This window comes from Eriocheir sinensis, chromosome 44, assembly GCF_024679095.1.
Source record: "Eriocheir sinensis breed Jianghai 21 chromosome 44, ASM2467909v1, whole genome shotgun sequence".
Classification (NCBI taxonomy): Eukaryota; Metazoa; Arthropoda; class Malacostraca; order Decapoda; family Varunidae; genus Eriocheir; species Eriocheir sinensis.
The window spans coordinates 1,476,356-1,502,862 of NC_066552.1; the positions used below are offsets into that span (position 1 = coordinate 1,476,356).

Consider the following 26,507-nt stretch of genomic DNA (forward strand, 5'->3'; position numbering starts at 1 on the left):
ATCCCAAATCGTACGTAGAAAGGATCCCAAACCGTACGTGGAAAGGATCCCAAACTGTACGTGGAAAGGATCCCAAATCGTACGTAGAAAGGATCCCAAATCGTACGTGGAAAGGATCCCAAACCGTACGTGGAAAGGATCCCAAACCGTACGTGGAAAGGATCCCAAACCGTACGTGGAAAGGATCCCAAACCGTACGTAGAAAGGATCCCAAACCGTACGTGGAAAGGATCCCAAACCGTACGTGGAAAGGATCCCAAACCGTACGTGGAAAGGATCCCAAACCGTACGTGGAAAGGATCCCAAACCGTACGTAGAAAGGATCGAGAACCGCATTTAAAATGACTCCAAACCTGGGTTACATATCAAAGGACACAAAGGACACAAAGGAAGAACAAAGAACAGCAGACCTGCTGGTCCTTACGAGGCTGTTTGTGACAAGCTACACTAACTATCTAATCAAAGGTGGAAGATGAAGGACAGCAAAAGCGAAGGCTCCTCCTCACCCCCCCATCCCTCCAGCCAAAGCTGGCAGGAAAGGAAAAAGAACCATGCAGCATGGAAAAACTGCATGGAATTTATGTAGGAAAGAGGAAAGAACTACCATTACTGCTACCACTAGCTCAGGAGGATTGACACGTGTACGAATTTTTTTTTTTTTTCCTCTCACCTTTCGTTCAGTGACCTTTGCCTGCTTCAAGAGACACACGCACACACACACACACACCACCGCTACATGCCTCCATTACCAGGGCGTCGCGGGTGCCATGTTAATGCCACCCTTTAGGACGCAGGTTCGCTGCGGCGGGCTTGCGACATCGCGGCAAATGCTTCTAAAGAGCGGCGGTAAAGGGGCGCGTGAGGGGCTGAGTGCTGACTCAGAGGGGCGGGTCATGCATGTGTTGGAGCCGGGTACTCGTTTTTTGTTTTTGTTTTACGTTTCGGCCTATGGCGCCTGTAGGCTTTCTTGGTGGGCCCCAGCCCGTTATGGCGCAGGCATGTGTTTGTTTATAGAGGCGCCATCTTGCTTAGCTCATTCTGCCACCCGGAGCTCATCTTTGAGCCTCCCTTTTAGAGAGATAATCTAAAGTCCGGGTTGACAGGTGATCTTTAGGACAGCATGTGGGTAATTTTAGGCCATTCGGCTGTGAACAAAAAATCCAAGCTGTGACAGCGAGCAGGAGTCGATCCCGCGTCCTGGACGCGGCGCCGGCACGCTGACCACTCAGCCACCGTTTGATTGGTTTGAGGTTATAGGTTTTAGATTTAGTTAATAATGATAATAATAATAATAATAATAATAATAATAATAATAATAATAATATTAATAATAATAATAATAATAATAATAATAATATATATACATATATATATATATATATATATATATATATATATATATATATATATATATATATATATATATATATATATATATATATATATATATATATATATATTTATATAGGTGGCGTAGGTGGTAGCGTGCTGGGCCCACATTCACCGCGTGATGGACGACGCGGGTTCGAATCCTCACGCTACCACTCGGATTTTCAGTCACCGCCGAGTGGCTTAAAACTACCACATGCTGTCCTGAAGACCACCCATCAGCCCGGACTCTAGGAAGCCGTCCAAGCGAATCAAGAACGAGTTCCGGGGGCAGCATAAGCCAATGCAAGATGGCGCCACTATAAACACTCGCCTGCGCCAGAACGGGCTGGACCATCAGGCCCCACCTGGAAGAAGCCTTGGGCCGACCATCAGGCCCCAAAAGATGCCTACCGGCGCAATGAGGCAACAATAAAAAAAAATATATATATATATATATATATATATATATATATATATATATATATATATATATATATATATATATATATATATATATATATATATATATATATATATATATATATATATATATATATATATATATATATATATATATATATATATATATATATATATATATATATATATATATATATATATATATATATATATATATATATATATATATATATATATATATATATATATATATATATAGTAGTGTGTGTGTGTAGTGTGTAGTGTAGTGTGTGTGTAGTATATAGTATATATATATATATATATATATATATAGTATATATAGTAGTATATAGTAGTAGTAATAGTAGTAATAGTAATAGTAGTAATAGTAGTAGTAGTAGTAGTAGTAGTAATAGTAGTAATAGTAGTAGTAGTAGTAATAGTAGTAATAGTAGTAGTAGTAGTAGTAGTAATAGTAGTAGTAGTAGTAGTAGTAGTAGTAGTAGTAGTAGTAGTAGTAGTAGTATAGTAATCATTATCAGGATAATCACCATTACTCTTTTTTTTTTTTTTGCGGGGGGGTTGGATTACACGCGTCTACAAATTACAAGCAAGAAAATGAGAAAGAGGAAGAGGAGTGGACGCGATGGGAGGTTTTTTTTTGGGGGGGGCGGGATGGAATGGTCAACAGCCCTGACTTGGTAACTGGGCCACAGAGGAGAAGGTAGATGAAAGAGGAGGTAAAAAGGAGGAGGAGGAGGAGGAGGAGGAGGTGGGGAAGGAGGAGGAGGAGTAGAAGGTAGTGGAGGGAAGGAGGGAGGGGAGAGCTGAACACCTGTGCTCTCTACGGTATATAAGGCACCTGTGTGTAGGGTGGACATCAATCCTCTCTGAAGCCAGCGAAGGAGAAGGTAAGGACTGGTCACCGTTATCACTCCTCACTCACCCGTAAGTCATCTCGTAATCTTTCCTTCATTGCTCATCTTTATCCATCATCGAACCCTTTTCTGATGTATCTATCGTATTGCCACCCACCACATGACTGCCAAGCCTGTTCCACTCATCCACCATTCCTTTAGTAAACCAGTGCTTATGTTTTTGTTGAATCTGACCTGATACAACTTATACACAGGGCTACGAGTCTATCCTCCTTGGTATTTTACGACAACAATCATCATCTAGACAGTCTTTTTGGAACTCTTTGCATTCCACATCCTTGTCTTCTTTTTTTTTACAGTAGAGGAAGCAGTTCAAGGGCAAAAAAACAAAAAAAACAATAATGAAGAAAAGCCCGCTACTCACTGCTCCTACAATGCGTCAAAAGGAGTGGCCGAAAGATAGGTCAATTTCGGGAAGAGAGGTGTCCTGATACCCTCCTCTTTTACATTTTACATTCATTTACTTTTACATTCATCTTTGCATGTTTCCGCCACACGGTTACTAGTAGGGAATATCTAGGAAGTCAATATGCTGGATGTAGCCATTAAAAGCGAGTCGCAGATAGCTTGTGGGGAAATATGTCTGGCTGCCTGATAGTGTTGTAAATGGTGCCAAGGGAGAGACCGAGGAAGGGAAAGCTTGTTATACGTGAAGAACATAAAGAACAGGATCTGGCTGACTGGTAATGTTGAAACCGATGTCAAGTGAATGGTCTAGGAAGGGAGAACTTGTACTATTGCCGGAACTGATCTCAAGGGAATGGCAGAAGGAGGGAGAGCTTGTGATATTGCCGGAACTGATCTCAAGGGAATGGTCTAGGAAGGGAGAGCTTGTGATATTGCCGGAACTGATCTCAAGGGAATGGCAGAAGGAAGGAGAGTTTGTGATATTGCCGGAACTGATCTTAAGGGATGGTCTATAGGAAGGGTAGAACTCGTGATATTGTCGGAAATGATACCAAGGGAGAGACCAAGGACATGGGAGTGTGGGTTGGTGATCTCTGAGGCGTGACTTGTAGGGTCTGATGGTGTTCTTGTTATGCCTTTCAGCCCTGGGCCATGACGCGTCTGGCTCTGGTGGCTACTGCTGCTGCCGCCCTCCTGGGTAAGCATACACACACACACACACACACACACACACACACACACACACACACTCCCTAACTAACCTAATTAACCTTCTAGCTAATGAACTATCTAACTAGCTAATTGACTAACCTAACTTACATTCTAACTAACACGCTAACACACTAACTAACTAACTAAATAAATAAATAAATAAGAATGAATAAATAAAAAAATATCCATGAGAAACTTCCAATATTGACCTCTGTGTGACCTCCGTGACCTCGTGTTGACCTCCCTCTGTTCTCGTGACCTCCCAGGGTTGGCCTCGGCGGCACGGATGACAGGCAGGAATCCGTATTACCTGGGCTATGGAGGAGGTGTGGTCCTCTACATCAACGGAGAAGGTGAGTCTGTAGGCTTAGTCAATACTCTCTTTCTGGCTTTGTATCCTTCTTTCCTTCTTTTTTTCTTTCTTTTCTTTCTCTTTCTTTTCTTTCTTTCTTTCTCTCATCTTCCTTTTCATCTTTATTTATTTCTATTTCTATTTCTTTAGGCTTCAGCGAGGACCAGTTCAGCCAGTTCGATCCTTCTTTGGGGAATCGAGTATCATTGGTGAACGGAGAGGATGAAATCGAGTGTAAGGTGATCCAATACCTTACCAACACGAATCGGATCGTCTGTTCTACCGGGTAAGTGGTGTTAGTGATGGTGATGGTGGTAGTAGTGGTGTTGGGGGTTGTAGTAGTAGTAGTAGTAGTAGTAATAGCAGTAGTAGTAGTAGTAGTAGTAGTAGTAGAAATAGTAGTAGTAGTAGTAGTAGTAGTAGTAGTAGAAATTATTTAAGTAGGAGAGGTTATGGAAATAGTTGGATAAGCAGAAGATATGGAAGCTGTTCGTTAAGCAGAAGATTATGGAAGCAGTTGTTTAAGTAGAAGATATATGACAGCAGGTGGATAAGTAAGAGAAGAGAAGCAGCTCGTTCAGTAGAAGACATAGAGGCAGTTGTTTAAGTAGAAGCGGTATAAAAGAGTGCACAAAGTAAGTCCCCTTTTCCCCCCTTCGGTCCAGGCCTCGCACCAGACCCAGCGCGCCTACGGTCTATGATATCGTTATCTACTCCGACGGTGTTCGCGCTGAGGGAAGCAGCACCGTCAACGTATGTATAGTGTATCTCTCATGGTTTTCTCTCCGCTGTTTTCACGATAGTCGCTTTGGGTACGTAGGAGTGTGATATAACGTACTTTTGAGACTTAGAACACACTTGGATATGTTATTTTAGTACATATAAGAGTGTTTTTTGTCTGTTTTTTGTGTATAGTTTATCTCTCCGTTTTTTTCTCTTCGCTGTGTTCACGATAGTCGCTTTTGGTACGTAAGAGTCTGATATAACGTACTTTTGAGACTTAGAACACACTTGGATATGTTATTTTAGTACATATAAGAGTGTTTTTTGTCCGTTTTTTTGTGTGTTTTTTTCTTTTGCGAATATATGAGTGCTGGTGAGTTTGTCGAAAGAAAACGGGATGTTGTCAAAAGAAAACGTGTGTCAAAAGAAAACGTGTGTGTAGAAGGAGAACGTGTGTATGTGTCAGTGTGTGTGTGTGTGTGTGTGTGTGTGTGTGTGTGTACAAAGAAGCCATTCAGAAACACTTTTTTAACCCTAAGATGCCTGAATGTCTGTTTATGAAAAGAGAAATCATCAAATGCCGGACATGTGTGATCATCAAAGAGAGTTGTGTGTGTGTGTGTGTGTGTGAGAGAGAGAGAGAGAGAGAGAGAGAGAGAGAGAAAAGTAACTATATCCGTGAATAAGTCAAATACAGCAATCAAATATATAAATAGATGCCGAAAATAAGTAAATCATCTTAAGACAGTTTTCTTAGTCAATTCTCTCTTTCTGGCTTTGTATCCTTCTTTCCTTCTTTCTTTTTTCTTTCTCTTTCTTTCTTTTCTTTCTCTCTTTCTTTCTTCTTCCTTTTCATCTTTATTTATTTATATTTCTTTCGTCATGACATTTCAAGGCTCACACCCACCTGACGACGCTCATTAACCCCTCAGGCGGGCAATTAGGCTGTCGGGTAGTTAGGCGCGCAGGGGGCTAAGTTCTTTCAAGCTCCCCCCGTCAATCACCATTAACGACACTTCTTGAACGTTTGCGTCACTCATTGAACGTTTGCCTCGCTTATTGAATCTTTATGTAACTTACTAAACGTTTGCGTCATTTATTGAGTATCTGGTCACCTGGTTTTGAAAGCCATTATACGAAAAAATATATATATGTGTGATAAACTTAAGATTGATTGCGGTTATAGATTATTGAAATGGACAGCACAAGATTGCATATGTCACACACACACACACACACGAGAGAGAGAGAGAGAGAGAGAGACGAATATGAATGAGCTTTTAAAGACACGTATTGAACATGTGTGGCTTAGAACGCTCAAGTACGTGGCCAGACAGAATGGACACACACACACACACACACACACACACACACACACACACACACGCACACACACACACACACACACACACACACACACACACACGTTTAAGGATACGGAGTTTTTTTCTTTCTTTCTTTTTTTCTCTCGCTCTTTCTTTCTCTCTCTCTTTCTTTCCTTCTTTTTTTTATTTATTTCTTTTTCTTCTTCTTCTATTATTTCCCAGAACTAACGAACACTGTATTTTTTAGTTCTTTTTTTTTCTTTCCTCTCTCTCTCTCTCTCTCTCTCTCTCTCTCTCTCTCTCTCTCTCTCTCTCTCTCTCTCTCTCTCTCTCCTGCTGCTATATCCCAGAGCTAAAACCGACACCCTATTTCTTCATCATTTCTCTTTCATTCCCCCTTTCCAGTACGCGTGGTGGGTGCCTCCGAAGATTCAGACCGTGACGCCGCTGTGGTCCCTGCCCGGCCAAGAGGTGAGGTTCAACGGCTGGCTGCAGACGGCCCAGTATTACCAGATCAACGTGGACGACCCTCTCGAAGCCAACCCGGACCGTGGCGCTGTGCTGACCAAGTGAGTGGGGGGGGGTAGGGGGGAGGAGGGGGGGAGGGGGGGAATTACGACTTAAAAAAAAAAATATGCGTACTGTAAAGAAGGAATGAAAGAGAAATGATGAAGAAATGGTGTTGATTAGCTCTGGGATATAGTGGAAGGAGAAAAAGAAAGAAAGAGTGAGAGAGAGAGAGAGAGAGAGAGAGAGAGAGTAGGAAAGAAAGAGGAATGAAGGAAAAATGATAAAGAAATACAGTGTTGGTTAGCTCTGGGATATAGTGGAAGGAGAAAAATAAAGAAAGAGAGAAAGAGAGAAAGAAAGAAAGAAAGAGGAATGAAAGAGAAATGATGAAGAAATAGTGTTGATTAGCTCTGGGATATAGTGGAAGGACAAAAAGAAAGAAAGAGAGAGAGAGAGAGTGCTGGGGGGGAGGGAGGGGACTACGACTTTCAATAGCCCTCTCACACCTTCTAACCTAACTCTAACCAATGTATCTCAACTCAACCGTACTCAACCCAGCCTTTCAACCAAGATTTTTATACCAGAACTAACCTATCATAACTTAGGAGGAGGAAGAGGAGAAGAAGAAGGACTCAATCTATCCTAACCTAACCTAACTATCATTTTCACTCCTATACATCCTTCTGAAATGCTCCTTTCCATCCTTATGTGTCCTACGTATCCTTTTAACTGACCCCTTCATATATTTTTAGCTCCTTTCCCATCCTTGTCACTCCTTCCCATGCTTCTCCCTCCTTCCTATCCTTCTTACTTACTTCCTCCTTTTCCTTCCTTCCCATATTTTTCACTCCAAACATTCTTCTATTTAACTTCTTCCTTCATTCCTTTCTATTCTTCTAACTTCTTCCTTTTCCTTCCTTCCCATTCTCCTCACTCCTATCATTTTTCTCTCTAACTTCTTCCTTCATTCCTTTCTATTCTTCTAACTAACTTCTTCCTTTTCCTTCCTTCCCATTCTCCTCACTCCTATCATTTTTCTCTCTAACTTCTTCCTTCATTCCTTCCTATTCTTCTAACTAACTTCTTCCTTTTCTTTCCTTCCCATTCTCCTCACTCCTATCATTTTTCTATCTAACTTCTTCCTTCATTCATTCCTATTCTTCTAACTAACTTCTTCCTTTTCCTTCCTTCCCATTCTCCTCACTCCTGTCCTTTTTCTAGCTAACTTCTTCCTTCTCTTTCCTTCCCATCCTTAACTCCTACACATCCTACAAATCCTTCGCCACAGGGTCTTCTTGGGCTATCTAACTTCCTTCCCATCCTTAACACATCCTACAAATCCTTCGTCACAGGGTCTTCTTGGGCGGCGTGGAGTGTGATCTGCTGGACGAGAATGAAGAGCTTCGCGGGACCTTCAGCGGGGGGGAACTCACATGTCTGCCGCGCGCCAAGCTGATCGGAGCCATGAACTCCTCGCTCTTCGTCACCGAGAGAGGCTCGTCTGTGACTGATCGGCATAAGATGTACGTCGACTCGCAAGACAAGCTTTACCAGTACCATTCCTACCCGGGTGAGTGAATGATGGCTGTTTTTGCGTTTTCTTTTGTTTTGTTTTGTTTTTTACTACAAAGGAGACAGTTCAAGGGCACAATAAAAAGTAAACAATAATTTAAAAAAAAGCCCGCTACTTGCTGCTCACAGAAAGAATCCTAAGAGGTGGCCGGGAGAGAAAGTTTGGTTATTATCCGATCACTTCTTCTCCTTCTTCTTCTTCTTCTTCTTCTTCTTCTTCTTCTTCTTCTTGTACTTCGTTTGATCTGCATCCTTTGTATCGCTGCGTAGGTCCAACTCCTCCTCTTCTTCCTCGCTTCTGTTCACTTCGATGTTGAGTTGAATATCTTATCTCTTTGTACCCCCCCACCCCCCTTCTATCTCCCCCTCTCTTTCCTCCCCACTTCTCCTCTTCTTTCTCCTTTCCGTTCACTTCGATGTTGAGTTGAATATCTTATCTCTTTGTACCCCCCCACCCCCCTTCTATCTCCCCCTTTCTTTCCTCCCCACTTCTCCTCTTCTTTCTCCCTTCCGTTCACTTCGATGTTGAGTTTAATATCTTATCTCTTTGTACCCCCCCACCCCCCTTCTATCTCCCCCTCTCTTTCCTCCCCACTTCTCCTCTTCTTTCTCCCTTCCGTTCACTTCGATGTTGAGTATAATATCTTATCTCTTTGTACCCCCCCACCCCCCTTCTATCTCCCCCTCTCTCTCCTCCCCACTTCTCCCCTTCCTTCTTTCTTTAGGCCTATTAAGGTAAGCCCCACAGTTCCCAGTCTAGCTAACTTATCATCTCTCCTGTCTTCTTCTTCCTCCCTGTCTTTTACCTTTTCTTCTCTTCCTATCACTCTTTCTCTCCTTGTCTTCTTTTTTTCTTCGTTTACTTCTTCCTCCTCCTCCTCCTCCTCCTCTTTCTCCTTCTCCTCCTCTTGATCCTCTTTCAACTTTCTTTTCCACTCTCTTTTCCTCCTTGTCCTCTTTTTCTTCTTACTTTACTTCTTCTACCTCCTCCTCCTCCTCCTCCTCCTCTTCATCCTCTTCTCAATACCTTTCCACCAATAAGATTTAACTCTTTTTTCCTGGCATCCATTAATAAGTTGTCTGTAATCATTGTTCTTGTTGTTTTTTGCTGTTGTTTAAAGTCACCCCTTAACCCCCACCCCTCCCCTTGCAGCCATAAGTGGTGTGTCCCCCTCGTCCGGCTCCCTCCTCGGTGGCACTCTCGTTACTGTCGACGGCATTGGCTTCGACCCCTACCAGGACCAGACCAAGGTGAGGTATTTCATTTTTAATTAAGGGTATGGTAAGAAGGCGTATGATGACCCTATCGCAAATGTATATGACAAGGCAAACAGGTGCTTAATTAACCCATCCGCTGCGATTGGCACATATTTGGCCTTCACTGGTAGCCTGGTAATATACACTCCCAGGTCTTTCTCTGCCTCTGTGGTGGATAGTGGAGTGTTTCCCATGTGGTATTGGTGTGCTGGATATCCCTTCACTGGTAGCCTGGTAACATACACTCCCAGGTCTTTCTCTGCCTCTGTGGTGGATAGTGGAGTGTTTCCCATGTGGTATTGGTGTGCTGGATATCCCTTCACTGGTAGCCTGGTAACATACACTCCCAGGTCTTTCTCTGCCTCTGTGGTGGAAAGTGGAGTGTTTCCCATGTGGTATTGGTGTGCTGGATATCCCTTCACTGGTAGCCTGGTAACATACACTCCCAGGTCTTTCTCTGGCTCTGTGGTGGATAGTGGAGTGTTTCCCATGTGGTATTGGTGTGCTGGATATCCCTTCACTGGTAGCCTGGTAACATACACTCCCAGGTCTTTCTCTGCCTCTGTAGTGGATAGTGGAGTGTTTCCCATGTGGTATTGGATGTGCTGGATATCCCTTCACTGGTAGCCTGGTAACATACACACTCCCAGGTCTTTCTCTGCCTCTGTGGTGGATAGTGGAGTGTTTCCCATGTGGTATTGGTGTGCTGGATATCCCCTCCCAAGCTGCAGGACTTTACATTTTTCTTCATTGAATTGTAGCAGCCACTTTTTGTTCCATTCCTGTAGCTTGGTGATGTCTGACTGTAGGGAATCCACAGTCAAGGAGTTAACGAGACCATTCCCTTCACAGGTTGAGGTCGGAGGCGTGGAGTGCTCCGTTCAAGAGATCACGGATGACCAGCTGAAGTGTTTGACGCCAGCTGAGGGGCAGATTGAATCCCCCGGCGCAGGTCAGTATAGGGATTCGTAACCTATTGCCACTATCATTATTATTATCATTATTGTTATTATTGAGATCCAGGAAAGGGCGTCAAGGGAAATTTAAAGAAAAAGATGATATGGACTCAGTATCTCGCGCCTCCTTCATTCTCTCTTTCTTTCTTTCTTTCTCCTATTATTTCCCAGAGCTAACGAACACTGTATTCCTGTATTCCTAGGCTCAACGCTAAGCTTCTAACCTATCTCTATATCACCAACCTAACGCCTCTCCTTCACTCTCTTTCTTTCTTTCTTTCTTCTCCTATATGTATACTATTTCTCAGAGCTAACGAACACTGTATTTCTGTATTCCTAGGCGAGCGTGGCATCCTGGTTGAGCTGTTTAAGGGGGAGACTGCGACAGATGCTGAGTTCTACCAAGCGGAGAAATGGGCAGCGCTGGACTCCTCTCACGCCGGCTACGAGGCACTCACCAACGACGTTCAAGAACTCTCCTTTCCGCTGGTGATTGGAGAGAGCGCTTTAGGGAGAGTCAGAGGTGAGGGGGCACTACTTTCACGGTCCTTTTTTTTTTGTAGGAAAGGAAGCAGCTCAAGGGCAAAACAGAGGAATAATGAGAGGAAATAAACCCCGCTAAACACTGTCCCTATAAAAAAGAGTTCAGAAGAGTGGTCGATCAAAAGAGAGGGAGATTTACATAGATTAACATAGATGCAGGAAAGGAAGCAGCTCAAGGGCAAAACAGAGGAATAATGAGAGAAAAACAGCCCCGCTAAACACTGCTCCTATAAAAAAAGAGTTCAGAAGAGTGGTCGGTCAAAAGAGAGGTCACTTTCGGGGGGAAATTTACATAGATACTCAAACCACACAGACCTTATGGTACGGACAATAGGTGGTGGTCTGTCCTTAAACACAAGTGAGATAAGGTTAATTCAAATGCCCCCAAGACTTTGCATCTCTATTTTGAAAAGGAGAGAAGAGGAAAATGAAGAGTAATACAGAACATTCCCTAATACCTTGACCTCTTTCTCTTGATATGGACAACAGTTGGTGGTGATTAGGTTAATTCAAATGCCCCCAAGACTTCGCATTTCTATTTTAAAAAGGAGAGAAGAGGAAAATGAAGATACAGAAGATTCCCTAATACCTTGATCTCTTTCTCTCTTTGCAGCTCTCCTCCACCCACCCCACGATGGCGAGTATATGGTTCTGGGCACCGCTGGCAACAAGGGCTGGGTCCTCATATCCCCTGATGGAAACCCGGAAAATGCCGTAAGGAAAAAATGAAGAACCTTGGTCCATAATCTCAAACAGTTTAGGCTTACATACCCACATTTGATAAGGCTTTCATAGAGTTTATTGCAGGCGTATTTTCTTAACAATTCAAGATTTCTACACCCACAGTTGATAAGGCTTTCATAGAGATTATTGCAGACGTATTTCCACACATTTCAAGGCTTACATGCCTACATTTGATAAGGCTTTCGTAAAAGTTATTGCAGGCGTATTCTCTTAACACTTCAAGATTCCTACACCCACAGTTGATAAGGCTTTCGTAGAGGTTATTGCAGGCTTATTTTCACACATTTCAAGGCTTCCACACAGTCATTTGTTAAGGCTTTCATAGTGGTTGTTAAAGCCCTATTTTCCTTAACATTTCAAGGCTTCCACACCTGCATTTGATAAGGCTTTCATAGTGGTTGCTAAAGCCCTATTTTCTTTTACAATTCAAGACTTCCACACAGTCATTTGTTAAGGCTTTCATAGTGGTTGCTGAAGCCCTATTTTCCTTAACATTTCAAGGCTCACATACCCACAATTAATAAGGCTTTCGTAGAGGTTATTACAGGCTTATTTTCATACATTTCAAGGCTCACACACCTACATTTGGTAAAGCTTTCGTAGAGGTTGTTGTGTTAGTGTTTCCATGGGTAGTTTTATGAGTCTGGTGATAGTTTGAATTCAATAACAGTAGGTAAGAAATGTAAAGGCCTAAGGTGTTTGCTAATTTGAACACCTGTAATAATCGCTTCTCTCTCTCTCCTTTTGCTAGTTAGAACACCTGTAGTAATCGCTTCTCTCTCTCTCTCTCTCTCTCTCTCTCTCTCTCTCTCTCTCTCTCTCTCTCTCTCTCTCTCTCTCTCTCTCTCTCTCTCTCTCTCTCTCTCTCTCTCTCTCTCTCTCTCTCTCTCTCTCTCTCTCTCTCTCTCTCTCTCTCTCTCTCTCTCTCTCTCTCCGTTTACTAATTAGAACACCTGTACTAATTGCTTCTCTCTCTCCCGCCCAGGTGTCCGAGCAGCCTATTGAACTGAAGAAGGGGACGCCGGCTTATGTTGAATTCCGCTTCCGAACTGACGGTGTGTATTTCATTTTACTTCTTTGTGTGTGTGTCTTTTTTTTCATAGGTGTGTGCCAGTATTATTATTATTATTATTATTATTATTATTTTAGTTTCTATGTGTGTAAGTTTTTGCCATAGTTACTGGTGGCGTGTATTTCTTTTCTCTTTTTTTTTTGTGCGTGTCTGTCGTTTTTTTCATAGGTGTGTGATAGTATTTTTTTTTTTTTTTAGTTTCTGTGTGTAAGTTTTCGTCATAGTTTTCTTCTCTTTTCTTTCTCTTTGTTGTGTGTTTCTTTCTTTCTTTATGTAGGCCTATGTGTTGTTGTTGTTTTTCTCTCGGTGTGGACCAGTATTATTTTTTTTACGTGTTAGTCAGTTTTTCTCATATTTTTCTTTTTTCTTTTCTTTCTCTTTTTTTTTGCGTTCAATCTTCATAATGTCAACCTTCTTTTCCGCTCACTTAACTAACCTAGTCTAACCTAATCTAAGTAACCTAACCCAGCTAACCTAATCTAACTAACCTAACTAACTGAACTATCCTAACTTAGCTAACCAAACCTAACCTAACCTACCAAACCAGACCTGGGCTGCAGAAGGTGTCCAAATCCATTATGCAAGAGTCAACCCGTATCTTCATTCTTTCATCCCTTTCCGCTGACCTAAGCTAACTAAACTTAAACATATCCTAGTCTGATGGAGAGCAAGAACACGATTAAAGTAAGAACACTGGAAGAGTAAGAACACATTTAGAGTAAGAACAAGGCGTAGGAATAACTTAACCTAACCTAACTCTTCTTCCAGGTGACACGAGTAAATTTAACCTAACCTAACTCTTCTTCCAGGTGACACGAGTAAATTTAACCTAACCTAACTCTTCTTCCAGGCGACACAAGTAAATTTAACCTAACCTAACTCTTCTTCCAGGTGACACGAGTAAATTTAACCTAACCTAACTTTTCCTTCAGGCGACACGGACCTTCTGATAAGGATGAAGGACTTTAACGCGAGGTACGTGAACAGTCAGACCTTCCGGGCACTCAACCCTAAGATGGAGGTGAAGCTGGACATCCACCAGGTGTTCGAGACGCAGGCAATAGCTATCACGGGGACTCCAACGCCCGCCACCTTGTTCATCAATGGGATTTCTTCGGCTCCTGTTGATATCGCGGATTCTGCACAGGTGAGATAGATAGAGAGAGAGAGAGAGAGAGAGAGAGAGAGAATAGGGAATAGAGAATAGAAAAAACAAGAGAATAGAGAATAGAGAAAACAAGAGAATAGAGAATAGAGAAAACAAGAGAATAGAGAATAGAGAAAACAAGAGAATAGAGAATAGAGAAAACAAGAGAATAGAGAATAGAGAAAACAAGAGAATAGAGAAAACAAGAGAATAGAGAATAGAGAAAACAAGAGAATAGAGAATAGAGAAAACAAGAGAATAGAGAATAGAGAAAACAAGAGAATAGAGAATAGAGAAAACAAGAGAAGAGAGAATAGAGAAAACAAGAGAATAGAGAATAGAGAAAACAAGAGAATAGAGAATAGAGAAAACAAGAGAATAGAGAATAGAGAAAACAAGAGAATAGAGAATAGAGAAAACAAGAGAATAGAGAATAGAGAAAACAAGAGAAGAGAGTACAGAGAAAACAAGAGAAGAGAGAATAGTGAAAACAAGAAAACGAAGAGAAATAAAGAGAAAGAAAATGCATCACAACCACGGTCACATCACCACCACCACCATCACCACCACCACCATCACCACCACCACCATCCACCTCAAAGTCTTCATATCCTCATCACCAACCATTCCACCACCATCACAACCACCACCACCATCCACCACTTTTTTTCCGTTCAACCTTCATAATGTCAACTTGCTTTTCCTCTCTCAACTCCAGGTCCGCGAGGCGCTGCTGGACATGACGGAGCAGAAGTGTGACAAGGATTTTAGCGGCTTGAACGTAAGGCATTTCACGGACTTCGAGGACGGCGAAAGACCTCCAGGAGCCCTCGGGAGCGTTGTAGATGACGTCCAACCCTATTGCGGAAGGTGGGTGAACAGGGTGACATAGATTGACCCAACTTGACCCTCCCTGACCTAACCCAACGTTGCCAAGTTGTTGTACTCTGCCTTATGTTTGACGATTTCCAGCCCAAATTCATTATGCAAGAGTCACCCAACAGCTTCATTCTTTCATCACGACCCAATTTGACTTTTACAAAACTAATCTAAAGGATGAAAATAGTGGTTATGGAAGCAGATGGTAGTGAACAGTGACCTTGCAAGGGCTCTCAAACTACTGCGGGAGGTGTCCAAATCCATTATGCAAGAGTCAACCAGCAGCTTCATTCTTTCATCACGACCCGACTTAACCTTTCCAAAACTAATCTAAAGGATGAAAATAGTGGTTATAGAAGAAGATGGCAGTGAATAGTGACCTTGCAAGACCTCTCAAACTACTGCGGGAGGTGTCCAAATCCATTATGCAAGAGTCAACCAGCATCTTCATTCTTTCATCACGACCCAACTGGACCTCTCCAAAACTAATCTAAAGGATGAAAATAGTGGTTATGAAAGCAGATGGTAGTGAACAGTGACCTTGCAAGACCTCTCAAACTACTGCAGAGGGTGTCCAAATCCATTATGCAAGAGTCAACCAGCATCTTTATTCTTTCATCCGATTCCGCTAACCTAAGCTAACTCAATATATATCCTAATCTAGTGTAGGGTAAGAACACGATTAGAATAAGAACACAAGAGTAAGAACACAGTAAGGATAAGATAAAGTTAGGAGTAAGGAGAAGAGAGCAAGATAGGAGGGCGAAGGTAACACTGTGTCTTTCCCCCTTCAGAAAACTCTTCAGACTGAAGCGAACTGACCCACGGGTGTACCGAGTGACCGACCAAGACAAAATGGTGGATGCCAACGTTCATAAATACGTAAGTAGAGAGAGAGAGAGAGAGAGAGAGAGAATTAACCCCCTTCCCCCTTCCCCCCCACAGCTGTGTTTCGCTATCCAGGGCAACCTTCAAACAAGCATGGCGGTCAACCTAGTTTGGAAGGACAACAGAGGGAAAAACAGAGACGACACCTTTTGGTTTGAACGCCCATTGTCCGCCAGCAGGTAATACTAGGAGGAGGAGGAGGAGGAAGAGGAGGAGGAGGAGGGAATATAATAATAGTAATGATGATGATGATGATGATGATGATGATGATGATAATGACACCACCACCTCTCATTATAAACACCACCACCACCACCATCATCATCACCACACAGATATCATCACCATTTTTTTTTCCTCTTCTATTTTCCTTTTTTTTCTTTTTTCTCTTCTTCTTCTTCTTTGACTTGCTGAGATGTTCGTCCTTCTGTCTTTTATGATTCTGTGTCGTATTTTCTCTCCCATTCCCTCCCTGTCCCCTCCTTTCTCTCCCTCTTTACCTCTCCTCTCTCTCTCTCTCTCTCTCCCTCACTCAGCTTCATTTCTCATTCCTCATCCTTCACCTCCACCACCATCACCACCCACCTCTCCCATTCCCTCCCTGTGCCCTCCTTTCTCTCCCTCTTTACCTCTCCTCTCTCTCTCTCTCTCCCTCACTCAGCTTAATTTCTCATTCCTCATCATTCACCTCCACCACCATCACCACCCATCTCTCCCATTCCCTCCTTTCTCTCCCTCTTTACCTCCTCCTCTCTCTCCCTCACTCTACTTTCATCACCACCATCACCACCAGCTCACCACCACCACCTCTCCCTCACAGCTGGACGTACCACTGCGAGGACTTGCAGGAGGTGATATTTAACTCGTGGGCAGCGGCCGAGTACACAGCGGGGGCCAAGCTGCTGGTGAAGAACGTGGTGGTGCCCAAGGCTGCCCTACCCACCGAGGAAGTGCACATCGACGAGGTGGTCTTCGTTAATGAGGCCGTGACAGGTGTGTGGTGGGGGTGGGGGTGGGGGGTGGGGGGGAGGGATGTACGTGCGTGTGTGTGTGTGTGTGGGGTGGGTGGGGGGGATGGGGAGGGATGTACATTCCCTCCACATTGCCATAAACCTCTCATCCACACAAGAACATCCGCATTCAAAGTCCATGTCATCCACTTACACGTATACAGTAAACTCATCCACCTCTCCTTACACCCACACCCACACTGATCTTTCTCATCCACTCTTTCTCTTTCTCATCCACCTACACGTTCGGTAATCTCATCCACCTATCCTTACACCCATATCCACACACACTCACTCACTCAACCATCTTCAGAGTCATATCCATATTTAGTCATCCATCTTCACAGTGACCTCCTAGTCTCATCCATATCCTCACATTCATCCATTCTGACCCCATTCACACATCCTTAAACTCACATTCACACACACTCACTCACTCAACCATCTTCAGAGTCATATCCATATCTAGTCATCCATCTTCACAGTGACCTCCTAGTCTCATCCATATCCTCACATTCATCCATTCTGACCCCATTCACACATCCTCAAACTCACATTCACACACACTCACTCACTCAACCATCTTCAGAGTCATATCCATATCTAGTCATCCATCTTCACAGTGACCTCCTAGTCTCACCCATATCCTCACATTCATCCATTCTGACCTCATTCACACATCCTCAAACTCACATTCTCACACTCATTTCCTCATCCAGCTCAAAAAGTCGCCTCATATTCACCTTTTCTCTTCTCCTTATCTTCCTTTCAGTGTCCCAGACCCGCCCATCCGCCCTCAAACAGCAGAATGTCTTGGTGTCCGATGTTGAGGTGCAAGAAGAGACGGAGACGGGCTATGAACTTCGTTTCATCACATCAAATTGTATGGCCGGGATGCCTCTTCTTGGGGTCTTTGATGGCGAAGGTGAGTTTAGTGGAGTCTGCCTTGAAGTTATCCGTTTTTTATGTGTGCTTTGATTGTCTGTTTTTCTTGTTTTTCTTGCCTAATTGTCTGTCTATCGGTTTGTCTTTTTTTCTCTCTTTCTCTTCTCTCTCTCTATCTATCCCTGTTCTCTCTATCTATCACTGTTCTCTCTCTATCTATCCATTTTTCTATCAATATATCTATCTATCTCTTCCCGTTGTTGTATTGCCGTCTTCTTTAATTGTCTGATGTCAACATTTTCATTTTTGTTTTGTGTGATGTATTTATATTTCTCTTACTAAGGTCCTTCTTTTTTAGTGTTGTCTGTCCTTTAATTACTTCGTTTTCTCGTAATTTTATCCTCCATAGAAGACGTAGCAATAAAATGGTAAACTTAAATATTTTGCTGCATTGTCTTGATATAGATAAACTAACGTTATTTTGTTTTGCATGGTTTTTACTTAGTTCCTATATATATATTTCTCCTTCCTATCCCTCCTACCAGCACTTATAGCCCTCTCATCAAGGTCCCAAGATACAGATAGATACATGGATGCACAGATAGATAGATAGATAAGAGGAGAATTACAAAGAGCTATTACCAACTCCTTCTAACATTGCCCTTTTTCATTCCTTATTTCCAGCCGACAACTCGCTCCTGGAGGTCCTGAGCACGTCGGATTCCTACACCTTCCCTATTGGCGAGGCATCCGTAGCTGTGAGCCGCCAGGACGCCGCCACCAGCCCCCTCGCCGGGACGTGGGACCTCCTTATTCAGGGCCGCGTGATCCCGAGTGAGTGGGAGAAAGAGAGAGAGGGAGACAGAGAGGAGAGAAACTTAAGTCTTCTCTCCCTGTTTCCTTCCCTCTATCTGTTCTTCCATCTCTCTTTCCTTACCTCCTTTCTTCTGCTCCTCCTCTTCCCTCTTTCTCTCTTTTTCCTCCCTCTTCGACCATGTTTCTTTCTCTTTCTTTTTTCTTCCATCTCTTTTCTTCCCTTCCTTGTTCCTTCCATCTCCTTTTCCTTCCGTCTTTCCTCCCTTCCCATTTTCCTCCTAGTCCTCATTCCTTCCCTCCTTCTTTTCTACTCTTCCTTTCCATCTACATCCTTCCCATCCTCAGTTATTCTACTTCTTCTTTCTTCCCTCTTCTCCTCCCTTCCTCTGGCCTTCTATTTCCCTTCCCTTCTTCCTTCCCTCTTTTCTTTCATCCCTCTTCTTTTCCTCTTTGCTTCACCCCCTTTCAGCCACCCTTCTCTCCTGTTCCTTCCAGCATCGTCTTTTCCATCCTTCCTTCCCTCCATCCTTCCTTCCTTTCCTCCATCCTTCCTTCCCTCTCTTAGTCCTTCAGTCCTTCCTCCTATATCTTTCTCTCCCTTCTTCCCTCCATCCTTCCTTCCCTCTCGTTAGTCCTTCAGTCCTTCCACTTATATCCTTCTCCTCCTTCTTCCCTCCATCCTTCCTTCCCTCTCGTTAGTACTTCAGTCCTTCCACTTATATCCTTCTCCTCCTTCTTCCCTCCATCCTTCCTTCCCTCCTCCTTCTTCCCTCCATCCTTCCTTCCCTCTCGTTAGTACTTCCTCCTTCTTGTCTCCATCCTTCCTTCCCTCTTGCAGTCCTTCAGTCCTTCCACCTATATCCTTCTCCTCCCTCTTCCCTCCATCCTTCCTTCCCTCTCTCACTCCTTCCTCCTCCTTCAGACATCCCCGCCGACATCGACTACATCGCCCTCCAAGCGTACCTCGAGAGCGCCTTGGGGTCGGAGATCGTAGTGACGCGCGGCGGCTCTTGCAGGAACTACCAGTACGACATCGAGTGGCTCGACGACCCCGGACGGAAGGAGATGGTCGTGGTGGACGACTCGAACCTGGTCTTTGATGGGTGAGATGATGGGGACACTTTGATTTGTTCCTTTACCTTGTACTCCTTGATCGTGACAGCATGAAGTGGAAGCGAAATAGCATGTTGAAAGAGATAGTTCCTGTGATACTTGTTGATCGTGACAGCATGAAGCGGAAGGATGAAAAAAGGATTGAATGGATTAGACTTATTGCCACACTAACTTATATTATACTCCTTGATCGTGACAGCATAAAATAGCAGCGAAATAACATGTTGAAAAAGATAGTTTCTGTGATACCTGTTAATCGTGACAGCATGAAACTAACGGCTGAAAAAAAGGATTAAATGGATTATACTTAATTCTACACTAACCTAACCTAACATCCCTTATCACACGTCGTCCTACATCCCTCGCCTAACTTCGCTACCCTGTTCTCCTTCCCCTGTCAGCGAGGTCACCGTATCCGTAAGGCGAGAATGGGAGGGGATGATATGGCATGACCCCCTCTATGCTGACTTCATGACGGCCTACAGGGACACGCCACATGTAAGTACTTTCCGATTGGCTCACTATTCCTCGCCTCATTGGCTCGCTTCCTCTCCTCAATGCTGGTGGAGTGCTTGCGATTGGTTGTCCGGGGCTAGGGGATGTTTTTTTTTTGTCTCAGTAAAGGAAGAAGCTCAAAGGCAAAATTACATAGGAAAAAGGAGATGAAGAAATGAAAATGGAGGAAGAAATACAGTTAGGAAGGAAAGATAAGAGGGAAGCGAGAGAAAAGATAATTGATTAGAGTATAGAGGAGTAGAAAGAAGCAAGGAGGGAGAGAGAGAGAGAGAGAGAGAGAGAGAGAGAGAGAGAGAGAGAGAGAGAGAGAGAGAAAGAGAGAAGGAGAGAGTGACCATTACCAATACCCTATACTAATACCTCACCCATACCCCCATCAGGTCACAGTGCGGGTCAACGGTTACTCCGCGGCCTGCCAAAACGACTGCGCCTTCTCCTTCACCGACGCCGGAGGTCCAACATACGACTCTTCCTCGATATCAGGTGAGATGCGACAATTATCCGATTAAATTTTGCACCCGTCTGGTTTTTTGACAATTATCCGATTAAATTTTGCATCTGTCTCTGTTTTTTGACAATTATCCGATTAAATTTTGCCCTTGTTTCTGTTTTTTGACAATTATCCGATTAAATTTTGCATCCGTCTGGTTTTTTGACAATTATCCGATTAAATTTTGCATCCGTCTGGTTTTTTGACAATTATCCGATTAAATTTTGCACCCGTCTGGTTTTTTGACAATTATCCGATTAAATTTTGCACTTGTCTGGTTTTTGACAATTATCCGATTAAATTTTGCACCCGTCTGGTTTTTTGACAATTATCCGATTAAATTTTGCACCCGTCTGGTTTTTTGACAATTATCCGATTAAATTTTGCACCCGTCTGGTTTTTTGACAATTATCCGATTAAATTTTGCACCCGTCTGGTTTTTTGACAATTATCCGATTAAATTTTGCCTGGTTTTTGACAATTATCCGATTAAATTTTGCACCCGTCTGGTTTTTTGACAATTATCCGATTAAATTTTGCATCTGTCTCTGTTTTTTGACAATTATCCGATTAAATTTTGCCCTTGTTTCTGTTTTTTGACAATTATCCGATTAAATTTTGCCCTTGTTTCTGTTTTTTGACAATTATCCGATTAAATTTTGCCCTTGTTTCTGTTTTTTGACAATTATCCGATTAAATTTTGCACCCGTCTGGTTTTTTGACAATTATCCGATTAAATTTTGCACCGTCTGGTTTTGACAATTATCCGATTAAATTTTGCACCGTCTGGTTTTTGACAATTATCCGATTAAATTTTGCTCTGGTTTTTGACAATTATCCGATTAAATTTTGCCCGTCTGGTTTTTGACAATTATCCGATTAAATTTTGCACTGTCTGGTTTTTGACAATTATCCGATTAAATTTTTCACCCGTCTCTGTTTTTTGACAATTATCCGATTAAATTTTGCACCCGTCTGGTTTTTTGACAATTATCCGATTAAATTTTGCATCTGTCTCTGTTTTTTGACAATTATCCGATTAAATTTTGCCCTTGTTTCTGTTTTTTGACAATTATCCGATTAAATTTTTCATCCGTTTCTGTTTTTTGACAATTATCCGATTAAATTTTGCCCTTGTTTCTGTTTTTTGACAATTATCCGATTAAATTTTGCCCTTGTTTCTGTTTTTTGACAATTATCCGATTAAATTTTGCCCTTGTTTCTGTTTTTTGACAATTATCCGATTAAATTTTGCACCCGTCTGGTTTTTTGACAATTATCCGAGTAATTTTTTGCATCCGTTTCTGTTTTTTGACAATTATCCGAATAAACTTTGCATCCGTTTCTGTTTTTTGACAATTATTCAATTAAATTTTTCACCCGTCTCTGTTTTTTGACAATTATCCGAATAAACTTTGCATCTGTTTCTGTTTTTTGACAATTATCCGATTAAATTTTGCACCCGTCTGGTTTTTTGACAATTATCCGATTAAATTTTGCACCCGTCTGGTTTTTTGACAATTATCCGATTAAATTTTGCACCCGTCTGGTTTTTTGACAATTATCCGATTAAATTTTGCACCCGTCTGGTTTTTTGACAATTATCCGATTAAATTTTGCATCCGTCTGGATTTTTGACAATTATCCGATTAAATTTTGCACCCGTCTGGTTTTTTGACAATTATCCGATTAAATTTTGCACCCGTCTGGTTTTTTGACAATTATCCGATTAAATTTTGCACCCGTCTGGTTTTTTGACAATTATCCGATTAAATTTTTCACCCGTCTCTGTTTTTTGACAATTATCCGATTAAATTTTTCACCCGTCTCTGTTTTTTGACAATTATCCGATTAAATTTTTCACCCGTCTCTGTTTTTTGACAATTATCCGATTAAATTTTGCACCCGTCAAGATAACTTATACTAACATGGACTGGCTTAACCCTCTGTCTTGTCTCTCTCTAATATAGTTCAAGATCATTGGGCGTAACCTTCTCTGTTCCCATTCCTCCCAGAGTTAACATATACATTCATTCAGATAAGTTTTCACCAACATAATGCATACAAACACTGAATGGCTTGAAGAGAGTTCGGAATATATTTAAGTTTACATTTCTGAGAGTTTTCTTTTCATATTTTTCTACTTTTTCCTGTTTTCGTTTTGTCTTTTTCTTTTCTTCTTTTATCTCACCTTGTTTTTATTCCTTCCAGAACCGACTTTCACGGACGCAGTAACCATTGAAGTCTATGGCGGAGGGTTCACCAGCAATGATCTCAGTGACTACGGGGCAAGTCTTGGTGATGTCGAGTGCGCTGCTTCTGCCATTGACAATTCACAGGACCAGAACAGCCTCACGGTAAGACATAGACAGACAGATATACCTCCTCCTTTTTCTCCTCTTCCTCTTCTTCTCTCTCCCTTCCTCTCCCCTTCTCTTCTCCTTTTTCCTTTCAGACAGATACTTCCCTTCCTTTCCTTTCCTCTTCCAGATAGCTTGATTTCCCTCCTCTTCCTTTTCCTCTTCCTCCTTCTCCTCTTCCCTTCTCTCTTATATTTTCCCCTTTCAGACAGATAGCTCGATTTCCTTCCTCTTCCTTTTCCTCTTCCTCCTTCTCCTCAAACTTACATCTTATATTTTCCCCTTTCAGACAGATAGCTCGATTTCCTTCCTCTTCCTTTTCCTCTTCCTCCTTCTCCTCATCCTTCCATCTTATATTTTCTCCTTTCAGACAGATAGCTTGATTTCCCTCCTCTTCCTTTTCCTCTTCCTACTTCTCCTCTTCCCTTCTCTCTTATATTTTCTCCTTTCAGACAGATAGCTTGATTTCCTTTCCTCTTCCTTTTCCTCTTCCTCCTTCTCCTCTTCCTTCCCTCTTATATTTTCTCCTTTCAGACAGATACCTCGATTTCCTTTCCTCTTCCTTTTCCTCTTCCTCCTTCTCCTCTTCTCTTCTCTCTTATATTTTCTCCTTTCAGCCAGATAGCTCGATTTCCTTCCTCTTCCTTTTCCTCTTCCTCCTTCTCCTCTTCCCTTCTCTCTTATATTTTCTCCTTTCAGACAGATACCTCGATTTCCTTTCCTCTTCCTTTTCCTCTTCCTCCTTCTCCTCTTCCTTCCCTCTTATATTTTCTCCTTTCAGACAGATACCTCGATTTCCTTCCTCTTCCTTTTCCTCTCCTTCTTCCCTTCCTCCTCTTCTCTCTCCTTTCAGCCAGATAGCTCGATTTCCTTCCCTCCTTTTTTTCCTCTCCTTCTTCCCTTCCTCCTCTTCTCTCTCCTTTCAGCCAGATAGCTCGATTTCCTTCCCTCTTCCTTTTCCTCTTCTTCTTTCCTTCCTCCTTCTCCTCTTCCTTCCCTCTTACAGTTTCTACTTTCAGACAGATAGCTCGATTTCCTTCCCTCTTTGTTTTCCTCTCCTTTTTTCCTTCCTCCCTCTTACATTTTCTTCTTCTCCCATTCTGTCTCTTTCCACATATATTGAGAGCATATTATGTTTCCTCCTTTCTTTTTCTTTCCTTTCCTTTCCTTTCCTTTCCTCTTTCCCTCTACATATGCATCATTCCTCTCCTTTCCCTTCTTTCCCCTCTTCACCTTCCTTCTTTCCCTTCACAAACATATATATTCTTCCTTTCCTTTCCTTTCCCTTCCCTTCCCTTCCCTCTTTCCCATCTACACTTGCACCATTCCTTTCCTTTCCCTTCCTTCCTCTCTTCACCTTCCTTCTTTCCCTTCACGCACATAAATATCCTTCCTTTCCTTTCCTTTCCTCATCTTTCCCTTCCTTTTTCTCATCTCTCCACTTTCCCAAACATCAAACTCCTTCAGCAACCAACACACACACGCACATACATACATACATCCTCTCCTATCCTTATCTTATCTTCATTTCCTCATCTTATCTTCTTAATCCTTTCATCTTTCCCATCCTTTTTCTCATCTCTCCACTTTCCCCGAACATCAAACTCCTTCAGCAACCAACACACACACATACATACATACATCCTCTCCTATCCTTATCTTATCTTCATTCCCTCATATTTTCTTCCTATCCTAATCTTCCGTTTATTTTCCAGGTATCGTGTGACATTTCCGTGGCAGGCGTTTATACATTCAGCGTCCGTATGCAACCGTATGGGGTATTCTACACAGGCTCAATTACCCTCAACCCGACCATCACCAGCCTCAGTGTAGCGGAGGGCCCCATGACCGCCTACTTCCCTATCACAGTGTTCGGTTCAGGGTTCCCGTCGGACGCAGCGGACTGGGAGGCGGACAGCTCGTACGTGAAGATTGACGAGGCAGATTGCGAAGTGCTCTCGGGTGATGCCACGGAAGTTACCTGTATGGTCCCCCCGCGTGAGGTATGGGTGACTTGGGTGTTGTGGATGTTAGGGTTTTTTCTGTCCTGTTCTGTTTTTTTATATTTTTTTGTCTGGTCATATTTTTTTTTCAGTCTTTTTCGTTGGTTTACTGTCGCTCTTTTTTTTTAAGGGGGGGGGTACGTTTTCTTCTGTCCTGTCCTTTTTTTTTTTTTTGTCTGCTCATAATTTTTTTCCGTCATTTTCGTTGGGTTGCTGTTTTTTTTTTGGGGGGGGGTGGGGGGTGGGGGGGTGGGGGGGTATTCTGTTCTTCTCTGCTTCATTCCTCATTGATTTCTTGTTTTGTTCCTCCCCTTTTCTCAATTTCTCGTCTGTTTCGTTACACGCGGTGGTCGTGTTGGAGTATAGAAAAGATCAAATTCTGTCATTCCAATACATCCTTCCATACAGGCGGCCAGCGGGTCCTTGGTGGTGAGCGTGTTCGTGGCTGGTGCCGATGCGTCCTACGATGGCTTCACCTACACGGCTGTCTCGGAAGTGCCCACTATCTCCTCGCTCAGCGCCTCAACCCTCTCGGTCTATGGTGAGTGTTCATGCTGGTGTGTGTAGGGGAGGGAGGGAGGTCAAAAGTAATAATGAAAGAATAAAGAATGTATATAAAGATTTTTTGTATTATCATTATTTCTTTTATTTTCTCAGGCGGGGAAGAACTTGTCATTACCGGAACAACATTTGGCAGCAGTGAAGGAACAGTGAAGGTAAGAGTGTCTGTCTGCCTGTCTGTTTCTCTGTCTCTTTTCCTCTTTTCCTTTCACTCCTCTTCACTCTTTTAAACTTCTCCTTTCTGTTTTTTTTTCTCTCTTCCTTATTCCCCTCCCTTTCTTCTCCCTTTCTCCCTTTCATCTATCCATCTATCATCACCAAGGAAATAATATACCTTTAAACCTCTTTACATCTTTAGAACTGACTCTATTTTTTACTTCTTTCTTGTGTGACCTTAATCGTGTTACCTCTGACCTCCATGTGTGACCTCTCGCCAGATTGGGTCAGAGCCATGTGAGGTCACCAGCTGGGCGGCCGAGAGCGTGACCTGCACCACACCGTCGCTCGCACCCGGCTCATACTCAGTCAGCCTCCTCACCGATGGCCTGGGCTTGGCGGAAACGTACGTAGGCCTATACTTTTTTTTACGGCAAGGGAGGCAGGTCAAGGGCAGAGACAAAAGCAACAACAATAAAAATAAAAGCCTGCTATAGACATTTCTCCATTCAAACGCAAAAAGAACGAGAGGTCAAAAAGAGAGGTCAAAAAGAGAGGTCAATTTAGGGTACAGAGATGCCTTGATGCTGTCCTCCTAATGCTATCCTGCACATTGTTATTATGGAATGGATCACACGCTGCCCTGAAGACTGTCTATCAACCCGGACTCTAGATTCTCTCCCTAAAAGACGGGATCAAAGATGAGTTCCGTGGGGGTGGGGTGGGGTCAGCAAACAAGATGGTGCTACTATAAATGCTCGCCTGCGTCATAATAGGCTGG

At 42.7% G+C, this 26,507-nt stretch overlaps 1 protein-coding gene across 2 annotated transcripts in view; it reads left to right on the plus strand.

Annotated features, from left to right (window-relative positions):
• The window catches only part of LOC126980267 (fibrocystin-L-like), an 85,631-nt gene that overhangs the window by 12,118 nt on the left and 47,006 nt on the right, over positions 1-26,507 (plus strand). Inside the window, exons 1-27 of one of the 2 annotated variants that reach the window (XM_050829960.1) lie at positions 2,687-2,702; positions 3,780-3,834; positions 4,115-4,201; positions 4,351-4,486; positions 4,866-4,953; positions 6,654-6,817; positions 8,111-8,328; positions 9,484-9,581; positions 10,440-10,539; positions 10,884-11,066; positions 11,700-11,800; positions 12,816-12,885; positions 13,835-14,049; positions 14,768-14,919; positions 15,723-15,810; positions 15,874-15,995; positions 16,637-16,809; positions 17,599-17,751; positions 18,396-18,545; positions 19,450-19,630; positions 20,042-20,138; positions 20,537-20,639; positions 22,858-23,003; positions 24,722-25,009; positions 25,418-25,550; positions 25,667-25,725; positions 26,008-26,132. In XM_050829960.1, the coding sequence (XP_050685917.1) occupies positions 3,789-3,834; positions 4,115-4,201; positions 4,351-4,486; positions 4,866-4,953; positions 6,654-6,817; positions 8,111-8,328; positions 9,484-9,581; positions 10,440-10,539; positions 10,884-11,066; positions 11,700-11,800; positions 12,816-12,885; positions 13,835-14,049; positions 14,768-14,919; positions 15,723-15,810; positions 15,874-15,995; positions 16,637-16,809; positions 17,599-17,751; positions 18,396-18,545; positions 19,450-19,630; positions 20,042-20,138; positions 20,537-20,639; positions 22,858-23,003; positions 24,722-25,009; positions 25,418-25,550; positions 25,667-25,725; positions 26,008-26,132 (3,476 nt within the window). In that variant the 5' untranslated portion in view covers positions 2,687-2,702; positions 3,780-3,788. Of the gene's footprint in view, positions 1-2,686; positions 2,703-3,779; positions 3,835-4,114; positions 4,202-4,350; positions 4,487-4,865; positions 4,954-6,653; positions 6,818-8,110; positions 8,329-9,483; positions 9,582-10,439; positions 10,540-10,883; positions 11,067-11,699; positions 11,801-12,815; positions 12,886-13,834; positions 14,050-14,767; positions 14,920-15,722; positions 15,811-15,873; positions 15,996-16,636; positions 16,810-17,598; positions 17,752-18,395; positions 18,546-19,449; positions 19,631-20,041; positions 20,139-20,536; positions 20,640-22,857; positions 23,004-24,721; positions 25,010-25,417; positions 25,551-25,666; positions 25,726-26,007; positions 26,133-26,507 lie in introns of those variants that run through there. The other variant, XM_050829959.1, reaches the window with a different exon arrangement.